The 15,983-nt window shown below is 54.2% G+C and overlaps 1 protein-coding gene across 4 annotated transcripts in view; it reads right to left on the bottom strand.

The window, feature by feature from the left end:
• The window catches only part of KIF25 (kinesin family member 25), a 35,070-nt gene that overhangs the window by 16,456 nt on the left and 2,631 nt on the right, over positions 1-15,983 (bottom strand). For all 4 annotated transcript variants that reach the window (XM_008688458.2, XM_008688457.2, XM_008688459.2 and 1 more), the window contains 3 exons: positions 14,049-14,137; positions 12,144-12,180; positions 1,615-1,682 (listed from right to left, as the gene is read on the bottom strand). In XM_008688458.2, the coding sequence (XP_008686680.1) occupies positions 1,615-1,682; positions 12,144-12,180; positions 14,049-14,137 (194 nt within the window). The remainder of the gene's footprint in view (positions 1-1,614; positions 1,683-12,143; positions 12,181-14,048; positions 14,138-15,983) is intronic.

The raw sequence follows: 15,983 nt of genomic DNA, 5'->3' as shown, positions 1-15,983 counted from the left end.
CACAGGGGGTGACCCTTCCACCATGGAGGTTGGGCTCCCTGAGAGCGTGTGTCCCTAGAGAGGACACGGAGGCTGTGGCAGCCAGCGGTGAAGGGCACCCTCCTGCTGTGCAGGGTCACCAGCAGTCACAGAGCCCGCCCCAGGGACGACATTTCCCCTCCATGTCCCCCTCTTCCACATCCAGTCCTCACGGAGGTGGTCAGCACGTCTTGGGGAGTGACAGAGCTTCAGGACCCTTAGCCCGGGGGAGCCCACGGCCTGGGGGTCTCTGTGTCTAACCCGGTGACTGCAAGATGCGAGCCTGAGCATTCCAAGGTCCTCCCATCATTTCAGAGGAAGACAGAGAGGCTGGTTAACTTCTACTTTGCTGGATCAAATACACACGCTCGAGGGGCCTCTGCTTACCGACCTCTGTATTCTTGCTCTGTCGTCTCCGAGAGGAGGCGGGGTCTCTGACCAAACTGAGGGGTTTGCTTCTCTCTCCCTGGGCCCCATCGGTTTTGCTGTCACTGACTCTGCGTTGCTGGCATCACACGCAGGACAGGCACATCCTGGCATCGACTGATCCCACGACGACGACGACGACCCGGCCCTGCTTCTCCCCGGCAGCGGGCTGGATCGGAAACCCACACGGCCACACCAGCTTTCTTTGTAAAAACAGAGTCGGAGTTTCTTGATTGAATCAGGATCCACACATCACAACTGGTTCATTTGTCTCTTAAAGTCTCTTTGAAAAATTGGTTGTATTTTTAAAATTTACACAGAGAACGGTTCACTTTTGAAGCAACAGGTCCGGGTTATCGACAAAAGCACAGCAACGCCACCACCGCGAAGAACAGCTCTCCCCAGAGCGTCCCCGTGCAGGCTCCTGGGTGACAATCTCTTCCCAACCTCCTGGCGCAGGGGGCCTCTCACCCGCTCTCCTCCCCCCTGCCTGTGTCTCTCCCGGGGCATCTGGGTCGTTGACTCGGTGTGTGTTTCACGTCAGGCCACCAGCACTTGGCCCGGTCGGTGTGAGCGGGTTTTGCGTCCTGACGTGCGGGGGTGGGGCTCGCCGGGCTCGCAGCTGACCCTCCCAGGAAACTCAGGACGGCGGCATCTCCCTCTGCGGGCACGTCTGTCCGCACACTTTGCCCACTTGCTGAGGGGGCTGCTTTGTTCTGTTGGCTGGGTACACGTGCTTGGGGAGCTCTGATTTCCAGGGATTTTCTCCGGCGTGGGGTTTCCGGCACGTTCCCCTACCCAGCTTGCACACCGAGCGAACGGTTTCACTGTGGTCAAGTCCGGTCGGTAGATGTTTTTCTCGTACCGGTCACGCTTTTAGTGGCGTTTCTCAAGGTCACAAAGACCTTCTGCGTTTTGTGGTTTTATGCTTCATATCCAGTTCTAGATTCCATTTCACTTACTTTCTGCAAAAGGTGTGGTCACGTCCTGGCCGCAGGGGACGCCCCGTGCTCCTGTGCCACTTGCAGGAAAGACACGCTTGCTCCGCTAAACTGCCCCTGCTGCTCGGCGCTCAGCGCAAACGACAAGCTGTGCGGCGAACCCCGGGAAGCAAACGTCAATGCCAGACTCGTCCTTGTCTGTCGCTGCTTTATGTGTCAAAGCACTTACCTCTCAAAATTATACGTCTTATTTATCAAAGCGTGAGCAGGCCGGTCACATTTCACCAGGACGGTTTCCTAATAAAAAAAAAAGAGCACACAAGGCGGTAAGACTCAGCCAGGGCTGCAATGACCATCCTGAGCGGAGGCTGGCAAACCACCGCCCTTGGGCCAGTCCGGCCTGTCGCTTGTTTTTGCAAACAGAGTTTTAGTGGAATTCGGCCACACCCTGGGCTACAGACTGTCTACGGATGCATTTTACTCAACCGCACGATTGGGTAACAAGACAGAGACCATATGGTCCCCAAAGACTGTAACACTTACTTCCCCTCTAGGGGAATGGCGGGCCAGGCGCTGATGGGAGAAGTTGCATCTGCGGAGGCTTGCCCAGCGGGCTCCTTCTCTACAGCAGACAGACACGCCACGGCCCAGGACACGGACTCTCGGGGCACCTGACAGCTCAAGTCAGGTGTAAGACTTGCCCAGGACTCAAGAAGTCCCATCTCAGACTTGCTATAATTTAACGATAACTGCTGGTGCTTAAAGTTTTCTTTTTTTAAAACCCATCAACTTTTGATCTTGCGAAACTATCTCCAAAGCCATCGTGTGTGCAGAGAAGCAAAGGCTGTCTTGAGCAAGAAATGCAGCTGTAGATCCCCTGTCCTTAGGCAAAGAAAAAATAAAATTTTGAATTTGTTCCAATTCTAAAACGAAGTGTAAATTCATGAAAAGACTGGCGTACAGAAAGAAGTAAAAAACAACAACAACAACAACAATTGCAGTGGTGAATAACCCATAGACATTTGATTTTTCCACGATGGCTGTTGGAGATGTGTCTTCCCGTCTTCTTACCGGTGCTTTGAGAGAGAGAGAGACAGACAGAGAGATCGGCCGCTCTGCAGACACAGAAGTGGGCTGTGGCGTGCAGACTCTGTAGGGCCCCCGGCTTACATACCGATCTCGCCAGAGAGCCGAGCCTTTTTGTCTTCATAACCGAAAGCGAAATGCTATGGGGACCACAGGTGGGCACCGGGGAAGTCAGCTTGTGAGACAATCAGTAAGTAGTAGCCCTGCCAACACGTTCAGTCAAGCGCCTTGCGTCCCTCTCCCCTTCCTGACACCTGCTGCCGCCCCGGCTAACAAGATGACCCCGGGCCCTCCCCCGAGCTGGTGCCCTTCCAGGTCACTCTCTATGTCACTGCCTTAGACGTCATCCTGACATGTAAATGGAACAGGAAGGGGATGAGGTCAGTGTAACACAGAGAAGAGGGTGGCGCACAGCACGGGGCGGGGGCGGGGGTCACTCAGGTCCTCACTGCCAGCTGTCACTTGCACCTGGCAGAGCAGGAGGCCCCTTGCTACCATAACGAAGAGCTCAGCAGAGCCGATGGGGCTGGAACCCGGTCCACGGTGACTTGGGCCAGCAAGGAGAGGGGCCTGACTGCGGCCTCCTTTGTGGCACAACTCTCGAGACGCCTAATCTGGTACATACACGGAGACTGTGTGCGGCTCTGTCCCAACCCGGCTTTCAAGAAACAGGTGCTATTCGCCAGGGAGTCGCTGATGGGGAGCACATTTCTCCGCTGAGTATCCACGGAGCACCGTGTGCCAGAGTGGCATCAGGAGAGTCTATCCCCATATGGTAACTGCGATGTTAGGTAACAACGGTAATACCGTCTATGGCAGAAGGAGCTCCTAAATCTCTTCCACTCCCAAAGTCTGAAAGCAGATGCAAGAAAGAGCTCTCAGACACCCCCCAGGACTAAGGCACGGACATGGTTTTCAGAGCAGAGCCCAGATTCCTGGCTCCCAGACCCAGAATCTGACCACCATCCTCAGTCCCTCCCTCCCTCCCTCCCAGAGACATATTTTCGTTTTTCTGTTGCCTGATCGTGGTGGTATTCCTTTAACATTATGCCAACTCATAACCCTAGTGCCTCACGATGAATTGCACAGGAACACACACCCCAAAGTGTTTTACTGCTGTTTTCAAACGGTGGAGTTTTAACCATAAAGAAAAACAAATGAAAAATGCTAAGGTTCACAATGTCTCACCCAAAAGCTCAAGGGACACCATATAAGGAACATAAAAAGCCATAAAAACAAGCCTGAGTCCAAAGCTCCCCATGGCTATTTAGAATGTCATCCTACAGTGGGATCACTACATCTTAAACATCTGAAATCATTCCAAGAGCAAAGTTTCGTTTTCCCAAACACAGCTTAAATGTTCTTTCCTGCCTATCCAAACAAATACCTCCTCATTCATATTGCTAAACATCCCTTCTCCTCACAAGTAAGATTCATTCCGTCGGCCTTTTAAGATAATTTCCTTTTATCTAAAATTTCAAGCTCTTGCTCTACGACACCCTTTCTTTCCGGAGGGGAACGGCCGGACGTGCGGCAGGGTGGGTGGAGACCCTTGGGGCTCCCCTGCAGCGTGGGCGCACCTGCTCGTGGGACCCCGAGGCTCATCGGGGGCGCCATGTGGCAGGTGCCCCGCTCAGAGCCGGTAATGAACAAAGCCATTCTCCCGACACTGAGCTGCTTCCGTATCGGTATGCCGTCCCCTCGGACGGCTTTCAGAAACATCGAGGGCACACAACTGTTTGCCACCGACTCAGCCGTCACATTTTGAAGCTAAGTCAATTTTAATCCAACTGCCACACGCTGAGACCAGAAGCAGCTAAGCAAAGGCTTCCATTCAGGATGGAAGGCCCTGCCCTTGGGTGCTCCTTCCCGGTTCTTGGCCTTCGTCGCGCCGACCACAGGGAGGCTGCTCACCTCCGCTGGGGACAGTGGAGGTGGGCAGTGGACGTGCTGTGACTCCAGCACCAGTATCCGAGCTCCCTCTTCCCCCTGGCAGACACTCAACACTATCTTCGGGGAGTACCAGCTCCTTATTCCGCAAAACCTGCTGGACGGGCTGTGAGTCTTGCAAGTATAAGGCAACAATCTTCTCCCAGGAGGAGACGTTTGGGTTCCACGGCCCAAAAGAGCTAAAACAGTAAAAGATGGTCATCACTGTGGTCGGTAGGTTTTCACTGGTTCCTCTGAGTCGCTACCTGCATCGAGACAGATAAATCTCAGCAAATTTGTGTTGAGTCTGGGGCGCCTGGGTGGCTCCGTCGGTGAAGCATCTGCCTTCAGCTCAGGTCATGATCCCAGAGTCCCAGCATCGAGTTCCGCATCTGGCTCCCTGCTCAGTGGGGAGTCTGCGACTTCCTCTCCCTCTGTCTGCCGCTGCCCCTGCTTGTGGTCTCTCTCTTTCTTTCTCTCTCTAATAAATAAAGAAAATCTTAAGAAAAAAAAAAAAACATAGACCCTGTCTATGAAAAAAAAAAAAACCAAACATGTTGAGTTGAAAACCTCAGTCCCCCCAAATACTAAAACTAGCCAATGACTTCTTAGGACCAAACACAGATAGGAAATTTATATACATATAACCCTCTATAGTGTATACAGTTTTATTTGTAAGTATAATCTATGTAAGTTTTTATACCTAATGTGTAAGTATTTTAAGTATTTATAAATATTGTATAATTTATAGGTTTTATTAACATCTATATTTATAGTATCTGTTCAATGGAAGACACCTCAAAATAAGATTTGAAGTGGAGATGGCCTCAGACGGGGCGGCGAGGGGGGGTCATCGCCATGTTCCCGCCCCTGCACTGTGTGACGGGTTCATGGAGGTTTGGATGTCCCTGCGCTAAACAAGCAGGTATAGACTCTGAACCACCCCAAGTCCTGCATAAAAACAGCACAACCAGACAACAAAACAAACCTCAGGGACAGTCCCTACAAAATAAAGTGGTGGGTTTCCCTCTGAACTGCACAGCATGGGGGAGTGAGGACGCTAGACAGAGCTGAGGTCAGGAGGCCCCGGGGTCTCCCTGACTCTGGAGCCCGGCCTCTGAGCTGGAGAGAGCCCAGCAGGGGAGTCCACCCATTATCACGACACTTAACAGACCTCCACTGGTCACCTGTGCAGGAAGCCAGGGAACCCCTCGTTATTGCAAAGCTCATAGATAGAGGGGAAAGAACAGAGCATCCCCGCGGACTGTCCCTCTGGGTGACAGCAAGGACATGGGGGAAGCGTCTCGTTAAAAGTTCCCAGGAGTAAGGGAAGAAGGAAGGACAGAGCTGGATTAACCCTGTTTCGTAACCTGGTGACACAGATGAGCTTTACCTTTGCTCCCATCACAGAGAAGCACCACCCAGTAAAGAACTCACCCCCTTCCTGCCTCAGGGACGGAGCCTGGGTCTGGCCAAGCCTCTGGGTCCACCTGCCTCTGCACAGGACATGTAGAGGACAGGGGAACACGAGGAGTTGCACCAAGAATGAACATGCAGTCAGGAGGATGCCATGGTGGGAAACTCCCCAGGCCCTCGGGCACCATCAGCCCAACAGCTAAGGGAAGGTGCTCTTGGGCCATAAACTATAAAAAAATGAAACTAGGTGATTCCAGCCAGGTCCACAGACAAGGAAAGGAGGCCGGGAAACTTGGTGGCCGGTGTAAGGTCCCACACATCTTGCTGGTAAGAGCAGGAAGCCCGGATGGGGGCACGTGTGTCTCCTCTGTCATCCTGTTCCCATGTGGTCATCCAGGGAGCGCCTGACTGCAGAGAGGTTCACACTACGGGGAGACCCGAGCCGCATTCCAAGTGCCCGCAGGTCTGCGGGCCTCCCTCTGAGTGGGAGCAGGGCAGCTGCAGGGGCTGACATTGGGACCAGGACCTGTGAGCATGGCAGAGGGGGCAGGGCTGGAAAGAGGCGAACAGACAGGAGGGCCCAGCCAGTGTTCTCCGACCGGCTGCTCACAGTCTCGGCCCTATTCCGAATGGATTGTTTGTCTCGGTTTGCAGGCGTTTTTGACGCATCTCATGAAAGGCTTCCAGGGAACACATTCTCTTGTCTGTGCTCTATATTCCCGTGGGCAACGGACTGAACTCAAATCTGAACTCACATCCTGCTGTTTCTTCGTGCACGCTGAGCTCAGAGAGACTGCCAGTCTGCACGTGGGTGCCCCGCCTTTCTGCCTCTGACAAGTTCAAAGATGCTCCTTATGTTTTTGCAAATTCACCCCTAAAGCATCCCTATTTCCTTCCCTGTTTCTTGTCACCGGAAACACAGCCACTGTCGATCCCTCAGGGCCGGACCCCGACACCTGGTCGGCGGGGTGCCACCCAGCCCCCCTTCCACGCATGGCTGCTTCCGCCCCTCGTCCCGGGAACGGGACACCTGTTCCCTGTCCACCCAAAGCTACCCTCTGCTCACTGGTGTTTCGCTCCAGGAGTCAGACAAAGACCACAGGTCGTGTACCCTACACCAAGTGCAAACGATGTGTCGTACATTCTTTAGGATGACTTAAGGATAGAGACGCTTGGCGCAGCGTGCCAGTAACCGAGAAGGGGAGTCCCAAGACCCCACACGCTGTGCCACAGACCGTAAGCAGCCAACTTCTGTCTAAGCGACCGTAGCCTACACAGCAGTATTAGTTATGCTGTTCTACTGCTGCCCTGACGAGGACACAAAGGACGGTGTTCATGTCCTGCTGGAATTATTTTTCAAAAACAGCTGGACGAATATATGCATTATTATGTTTGCGTGTTGCTAATAAATATTATTAAGTAGCTCCTGGTTCCCTCCACATTCACAGCGTGCTGGTGACCGACAGGGCGGGGCCTACACTTGCAGGCATTCTCGCCACCACTTCCCTTCTGAGATCAGGAACACAGTCAGGGAGGGCGGCCCCTCTCACAGGCACACGTGTGTGTGTGTGTGCGTGCATCGAGGCGAGATGCTGGCAAGTTTCCACATGCCGGACAGGGGACAGGACGTCACGGCGTGAGCGTCTGACGGTGGCGTCCAGCTCCGCCTGGCCCGTCGGCGGACCCTGCCCGGGCCTGTGGGACGCCGATGCTCACAGGCTCTGCGGTTCTCCGGGGTCTTCGGTGAGAAGCAGCCACAGCTGTCAGTACAATGAAAACAGAACCGACTTGCTGATTCTGACTCTGCTACTAGTCGTGGTCACTGCTACTGTGTGGTCACTCTTCCTTTCAAAGTCTCATTTCCTGCCGTCTGTGAAATGTGCTCGCAGTGGAGTCTGGCCCCAGCGGCAAGTCCGTAGTTCCACAATTTGGATTAAATTCGTCATTCATGGAAGAAAGAAATACCGGGAATTCTCCCCGTAGTAGATACTGGGGAGGGGGGTCATTTTCGGACACCGGCTGCTCTATGGACGTCCCCACGTGGCAGCCCCTCGCCCGTGGCGAATGCGTCTTCCCATGAGGAATACGTCCTGTCCTGGGACACCGTGCATGCCGGAGACGGGATGGGGGACAAGCTCTTTGTGAATCTGGATTACAATATGAAATAACGGACTAGAAAGAGAAGAACATGAGTCTGAAGTAAACTGACAAAAGAAAAAGAGAATTGATTCCTGAAATCCTGTAACTCCTTAAAAATCCAAACGTCTTCCTCTGACCACAAGTCTGTAAAAGTCACACTTGCCGTTATGACAAATTTCAATTCTTCAAAATTGGTTCATGTTTGAGGGACTCAATCTTGATTCTAGAAAACCCCCGTGAGACACACAATTTTACTGCAGGAAAGAGTAGGTGTTCACAGGCCTCGAGCAGCTGGGCAACGGCCGAGGCCGCACCCTCCACCCGTGACTTGGGCCTTCTGATGTCCGCCGTCGCTGGTTGGTCCTGTTATGGATAAGGAGGCCCCCCGTGCCCTGGAATGAACTAGAAGTGTGTGTTTCACTCCCTCGTGTGCATGGAGAGAGGCTGTGTCCAGTCCCGAACTGAGTCTTGTGGTGAACACCGGTGCGAAGCCGGCGTGGGTGAAGCAGAAGAGCTGAAGACAAATTCCTCCAAGAACCCTGAAGACGTGAACAGCTGCAGGGAGGTGGCATAGACGGTGCATTTCAGACTGGGACCCCCAGGAGGGCCTTCACTGGCCGTGATGCCTGTACTGAGTACGCAGGGTGAGGAGGGTGGGCCAGGCCCAGAGCCCGGAGGGCGTTCTGGCCCGAGGAGAAGTGCAGTGTCCTGCAGGCAGCATTTGCTCCCGGTCAAGGCCAGCGTGACAAGAACCGTGCATCAACGGTCTGGTGGCACGGATGGACCAGAAAACAGAGGTCGGAATCAAGAGTTTTCGACCTTGTCCTTAGCTTCTTGAGCCTTCATGGAGGGGTTTTGAGCCAGGAGGCCATGTATCTGATTCCACTGATCTTCAGAGTGGCTCAGACACGGGCAGGTGACAGAGGACCAGGTCAGCTAGCTCTGGGGAGGGGAGCGCGGCCCTGAGCGCAAAGGCGAGACCCAGGGAAGAGTTTCCTGCAGAACTGAGCGCTGATAAGCCGAGAGTCCACGGTGACTCCCTTTCTGGCGTTAGAAACCGAGTGGATGGAGTTACCACTTGCACAGACAGAGACAGGAAGACGAGTCCGTCCAAAGGGGAAACCAAGAGTTCAGTTCGGGATGTTGCGGTCGGAGAGCACGCGAGCTGTCCCAAGTACAGTGCTGAGACTCAGGGCTGTCCAGAGCAGGGACACAAACGGGGCACCTTCACTGTGTTTTCACCTCATCCCAGCAGGGCTGGGGCCGTTCTGGGGGGCAGACCCCGGGGCTCCCGCCCCATGCCCGCGCCTCTGCTTTCTCCGGAAGCCACAGCTGCTTGCAGAGGGTGCTGGCCACCCCGCTTACTGTGAGGACCAGGTGAACCCCAGGTAAAGGACAAGGAATCCGTTAAGGACCGTACAGAGCTTTCATCATTGCAAACTTGGTCTTGGGCATCACAAATCCGTCAGTCTTTGTAAGCACTTCTCAGAAATAGTTTTGACCCCAAGGACAGGTATTTGCATGAGAATCGCTTGACTAGGCTTTGTTAGCTGCATTCAGAAACTCCAGTCTGGGAGGGTCAGACTGAATGGTTCAGGAAGAGTGAAAAGTAAGGGAGAACCGCAGAAAGTGACGAGCCGGCCATCTGGTCTTGCCTAGCTGAGTGTCACACAAGCCACGGAGAACCAGGAGAGGGGCCAGGCTGCGGCTCCGTCTGAGATGGATTCTATTTACAGGTTGAATCCAAGACGATTCAATGTCGAATTCGGCGGCAGCCTGAAAGGAAATCCAACACAAACTCAGCCCCTTCCGACTTTGGAAATAAGAGCCCGCCGTGGGGTCACCGCACCGACCATGCGCCCCTGTCGGCAGAGTCAGTGATACCAAGCGCCCAAACAAGCAGCTCTGTTACATTAAAAAACAACTTGGAGTCCACTGATTTCTTTAAACAAAACCCAAATCACCCAACCAAAAGCTATGCTGTCTTATCTAGATGGGCAAAGTTCAGAACAGCACAAAACCCTCCAACTTCTGAGCCTGAAACTTCAGTGGGACTCGGACGGGACTGGAGAGGACGGCGACAAGGATGAATGTAGGAACAGCAAAGAACAGCAATAACACGGGACAGGAGCCCAGCAGGCTCTCAGCACGTGAGGGCCAGACCCCAGGCTCAGGAGACATGTTCCTAAAGAAAAGTAACTCCTGAAGGTCGACCAGGGCACCCACAGACCATGCAAAGTGCAGAAAAGGCCAGAACTTCAACACCATTACTCAGCATCTTCTCCTATAAAAAGAGATTAAGAGGATGATCCTGACGGCTTCTTTTAACTCAAATTCCCAAGAATGAGCATTTAATTTGTCTCTTGGTGTTTAAGGCAACATACAATGCATCCAATGATCCGTGAAAAAATACCTAAAACTAAGGACTTTCTGAAGTGCTTACTTCCGTAGTCTGTCGGAGGGGCGTCTAACACAGCTCAACGGTTCCCTGGGCCTCTCGATCCGCGGACTGAAGGGTCCTTGCAGGTTATGACAGGTGACCACCGCAGGATGGCCTCCAACGGCCCACCTCGTGGCGGCGGGGGGGCGGGGCGGGGGCGGGCGAGCAGCTACACGTGGCTTCCGCACGTGGCTTCCGCACGGCTCGTGGTCTAGAAGCCGTCACTGCAGCTGAGAGTTCACATTCCATGTGCCTCCTACGCTCACGCTGAGAGGGTCATAACCCGCACCGAAGCAGAAGCCCGTGTTCCTAAGCTTTATTGATGGAGACACTCAAACGTGCACAAAACTGGGGGCAATGGGATAAGGGGGCCATCACCCAGCCTTCCTGACACTCGTCCATCTGGTTTTACGCACGTGCGCAACCCACCTGCCAGTTCTCTGGCATATTTTAAATTAAATATCAGACAACATCATGCTTGGATTTAACCGATGAGGACTCTTTATTCCGCACACCCACCATGCTGTTACTAATCTCACTTCATAAAGTTACTATGGCCCCATACGTACTCCAACTTCTCTGGCTTTCCCCAAAATGTGTGGTCACAGCTGGCTTGTTCAGGTGTGCGTGAGCCTGGTGCGTCTCTCCTTCCGGGTCCTGTCTCCTTTCTTGGTGTTACGGATTTCTCAGAGAAATCGGGCCACTTGTCCTGTGAAGTGTCTCACATTCTGACTGGGCTGATTTTTCTCCTCCCGTTCAGAACGACAGACCCTGAGCCTCCGTTAGATGCAGGCTCGGCTTTGAGCCCCAGTTCCTCCATCGTGGGGCTGCGTCCACCACCACATCCCATCACCACTTCCTAATGTCCGAGCGTCTTGCTGTCAGGAAACTTCGAGGGCTCGGGGTTCCAAGGGATTCCAGAACCTTCCATGGTAAAGATCCTGCTGACCCCTAACGGTCTAGCACCCACTGAAGACTGTCCCCCAGCGCCATTAGGGCCTTCAACTGCCGACTTCTAATTTTATCACTCTCTCTGTATTAGCTAGAATCCTCTACAAAGAAAAACTCTCCCTAGTCAACTATTCCTTTACCCTGAAATGCATTTCATACAGGAAAGGCATCATAAATGTTTACCTCTTTGTAGCTTTTTAGAGTAACAGACTGATGACGTTCTAGCACTCTGCACCCACAGTCACCGAGGAGCCCCACGTCCCCGCACGTGGAAGCCAGGCTGGGAGCTGGGTTCCCACCGTTACTTCCAGGCCCTCTGGGTAGATAAAGCTAAGAAACACGCAGGTTCTGAAGTGAACACAAGACCCTGAGCTGGCAGTAAATATGGCCACTGCATAAATTTAAAACCACACAGGTCAAGCTCAGCTGCATTGGTTCTAGACTTGTGTTTCCTCCTTTAGCTCTCACCCTCATGTCCCGTTCATGCACGTGCTGATTTGGGAGCCGGAAAACCAGGGTAAGACGAAGGTGAAGCGACTTTCCTCACACACTCCCAGAGTTAGGAGCCTTGTGGCTTCAGACGAGGGAAGTGCACCCAGAGCCTCATTAATTCCTCGCTCCCGTGGAAATCAAGCAATAGAACCCGTCTCATTATCCAGGAGGCATGGAGTAAAGGAGGAAATTACTCTGTGTTCACCCATCTCTGAATTACTCTCAGGGGTTGAAATATCTGGGGACTATGTGAACCATCACACAGAAAGCTTCTCCAAAGACAGTGTGTTGGGGATGTCACTCACGTCATCGACGGCGTGGACCACTCCCGCAGGCATGGAGCTGGGGGTAGAAGGACAGTGAAAATACACATCACTGTGGAGTTTCCATCTGTTTCCCCAACATACAAACTCTTCCACACTCTTCACCTCCTTCCCTCCTTCCCTCCCTCCCTCCTTCCCTCCTTCCCTCCCTCCCTCCCTTCCTTAAAAAGAGAGTGAGAGAGAGAGCATGTGGGGAAAGGGGCAGAGGGGGAGGAACAGAGAATCTCAAGTGGACTCTTTGCTGAATGCAGAGCCCAATGTGGGGCTCAATCCCAGGACCCTGAGATCGTGACCTGAGCCGAAATCAGGAGTCGGCCGCTTAACCAACCGAGACACCCAGGTACCCCGAAACTCTTCCACACTCTTGTTTCTGCTGAGCCCTCCTTTTGTTTTCTCTTTCTGGTCCTCCCTACTGGTCCTCTCCTTGCCGCTGGCTTTGTCTCTCCACCCCTCTCTTCTGCCTCACGCCTCCCTCTTGCATCGTCTCTGATTTTCTCCCCTTTCCTCAGTGTCCCCTCTCCTCCTTCCTTTTCACGTTCTCTGGAAATGATTTCTCTCACACCTCTGCTCTTATTCCATACTCCTGTGTGTCGTAGGAGTGAAATAACATCTCTGCCCCGAGTCTCGGGGGTGGCTGATGGACAGCAAACCTTACAGCATAGTCTCTGTCTTCAGGAACTCGGGTGTTGGAGGGCAGTCGTGAACCTGGAAAAATGCAACGTGCTTCAGAGCAAACGTCAAACGAACGTAAGCGAGCTAGGAGCACGAACAAAGCTCACGAGGCCTCCGGTGAAGTGCTGAGAAGCTCAACAGCGGGGCTTCCTGCGATGATGGAAACAGCCCAACGCCAGCAGCTGGAATGCTGCTATGGCAACGGGAAACCACCTGCTGGTGGAGACGCGGCACCAGGGGACCGCCGGCTGGTTACACCACAGTTCCCGACACACCTGACTTTCAGGCCCGACAAACGGCGGCTAACCACCAGCCACCACGGCTCAGGAAGGACTGAGCTAACTAGATTCAGTTGCTGTCAAAAAGGTACCAACTGTGTTTCGTGCTGTAGGGCTGGCCCAGGCCATCCGAAGACCTTCCAAAGTCACGGGCTAGGCTGTAGGGTATACACATCCGTGAGACCTGAGGGAGGCCCTTCCGGAAGAGCAAGATTTGGGCGGGCGAGGGGAGGACCCCGACATGAGCCAACTCACAGGGCAGAGGGAGGGCCTGTTGGCTACAGAGCCACCTAGGAGGCTGACCTAAGGGAAGCAGGGGGCTAGTGTGTGGCATCGCGTGGGTTGGAGGGCCCCGAATGTGGAATCCATTCTGCAGGCAGCGGGGCGGACCTTTCCATGCGGGTTTGTTTCATCCAGGGAAGAAGGGAAAGCCCTATTGAGTATGGTTTTCAAGTAAACAGCCAACTAAAACAATTTCAGATAACTCTGTGTTACTCATTAATACCATCAAAACTCTCTCCGAGTCACAGATAGCAGCTGCGTCAACACTCATGACCTTCTCGCACCCCTGAGGGGTCTCCGGAGTAAGGAAAGAAGGACGCCCCTCCCCTCTCACGGACTAACACACAGAGAAAGGGCCAGCCAGAGCTCGGCCCAGCCAGTCGCTGAAACAGGCCTGAGCCATCGCGCAGCAGGACCCCTACGACGCACACGGAGCCCGCGCAGAGATCCTGGCCACGTTCAAGCCACATTCCGGCGGCCTCTAGCTGCTCCGGTCCTTCCAGAAAACAACCCTCACCCAGAGCATGAGAAACTCTGCCCTGGGGCCCGCCGTAGGAACACTGGAGGCACGGGAAACTGCTGCCCTCTTTCCTTAAACTAGACACACACACACGCTTGCACACGCACACGCACGCCCAGTGCAAATGCAGATTACCTGTCCTGTGAAGCTGCATCATCCAATTCCTTATCGAAGGGCAACAGGGGGCGGATCCGGCAGTGAACTCGGATATTTCCTTTCAGCTCCTACGACAGAGAGTTGGCACCTGTGAGCTGAGGCGCACAGCTGCGTGGACCATCTGCTTCCTCAGAGAACGCATCCCGGGTACCGCCTCACAGGACGCGAGCCTTGGCCTGCCCACCCACACCCCGGCTTTTGAACACCACCCCGGGCGGTCAGTGCTCTTTTAAAGCTTTTTGAAAATCCCCACGTAAATTTGTTCACTTGGCAAATGATCATGTGATAAGTATCAGGAAAACACCTCTCAAAGGCCACCTGCATCCCACTTGTGAGGCATTTTAGGGGACGTTTCTGAAATCTGGTACTTCTGCTACTTTTCCAGGCCCTGCAAAGCCTTCGTCTAGACCGTGGCTGGACGGGATATCGCGGAGACAACCACAGAGGGAGAACCGACGGCTGTGGAGTGTGGCAGCAGCGCCACACGTGCCCGCGGTCCGAGACACGTGCCGCTTTACGCGAGCACGGCAGTGTGCACGTCTGCGCTCGGCCCACGAGTGACGGGGAGTGGCCAGCTCCTGCGGGACCCTGGCTCTGCCGCACCCCTCCCTCTGGCCCCACGCTGGCCTCGTTCACCCACTGGTCCTTTGACGACGCTGGAGCCATGATGAGGACGTCTCTTCCTCCTCCACAGGACAGCGTGTCAGAAACACAAAGTCTGCCACTGTGTCCCCCGGACCGCCCTTCCGCGCTCACTCCCACCAGCACCCCCCCACCCCGCGCATGTTGTGTGCCGCACTCCCCAAATGGCTAAGGCAGCCTCGTCTGGTTTTATCCCTCCCGAAGCACCGTGCCCGGAATGAGCAGCACATCTCCAGGCGCACGTTTCTGGTGTTCTGATATTCTCCCGCCCTTGCAGCCGAGCAACCCCCAGCTTACTTGGCAGCCCCTGACACCGACGACCTATTCCGTGCTTGGGATCATCACCTAAAACCAGGAATTCTGCATTCACCCGAACGGAGCCTCTGCTCCTCCCCAGCCCCCCAGACGATAGACACACCGTGGGAAAGCAGGGGAACTGTCAGCATGGCTGCAGCTTTGCCAGAATCCAGCATTCTGTGGAACAAGACGTGGCCTTGGGAACCGAGCCCACACTGTGTCACCAGACGGGAAAGACCGTGCAGAAGGAGGGGGAGGGCCGGGCGGGAGAAACTGGGAGAAGGCAGGTGAAGGGCAGTGTCAGGTGACCTGGGTGGTGGCTGCACCAGTGAGTGAAGAAGTGTCACCCAGTGAAAGGGACGGCCACCTCCACTCCACGGCACCCGGGCATCCATCGGCACAGTGGGATGTGGTCTGAGAAGCCTGGGCGTGAGGGACCAGGTCCCCAGACTGAGCCTGCAGTGCGGGCTCCTGTGGCAGGGCAGCAGGAGGGACTCCTGCTAACACCCACAACGACCATGACGGTGATGAGAGTTCCAACACGTTTTCTACTTAAAAAGTGATCTTAGCTCACAAGGCACGGCAGTCGCCGGCGGTCACCTGTCCTCGTGCAGCTTTCCCGAGCTCCTCCTCTCGTCCCATGTCCTCAGTCTGCACCTGGGTACTGGGCATTTTGTAGCCTACTTGCTCTGCTTGAGCCTAGCGCTCTAGCCTGTGGAAATATTTTGGGATACTCTTTGCCATTCAATGTGTTTGCTATAAATCCCTTTCAAATTCATATCCTCAAATACAATAATATGCTTTTCCATCTCCATCAAGTCAGTAAGAATTAGGATCCAGAGAGTCTGGACAGAGCCCAGAGGACGTCCCTACACGGCCCCTTTCCTGGCTGTCATCCGGGCGGGAGTCCCTGGCTCGGCGGGCCTGTCTCTCCCTCACCACTTCCACAGAGTCCAAAAACCGGGGGGGGGGGGA

This window comes from Ursus maritimus, unplaced genomic scaffold (assembly GCF_017311325.1).
Source record: "Ursus maritimus isolate PB19 unplaced genomic scaffold, ASM1731132v1 scaffold_13, whole genome shotgun sequence".
Classification (NCBI taxonomy): Eukaryota; Metazoa; Chordata; class Mammalia; order Carnivora; family Ursidae; genus Ursus; species Ursus maritimus.
Note: the sequence above shows the minus strand (reverse complement) of the source record. Positions and strands in the feature narration are given on the sequence as shown.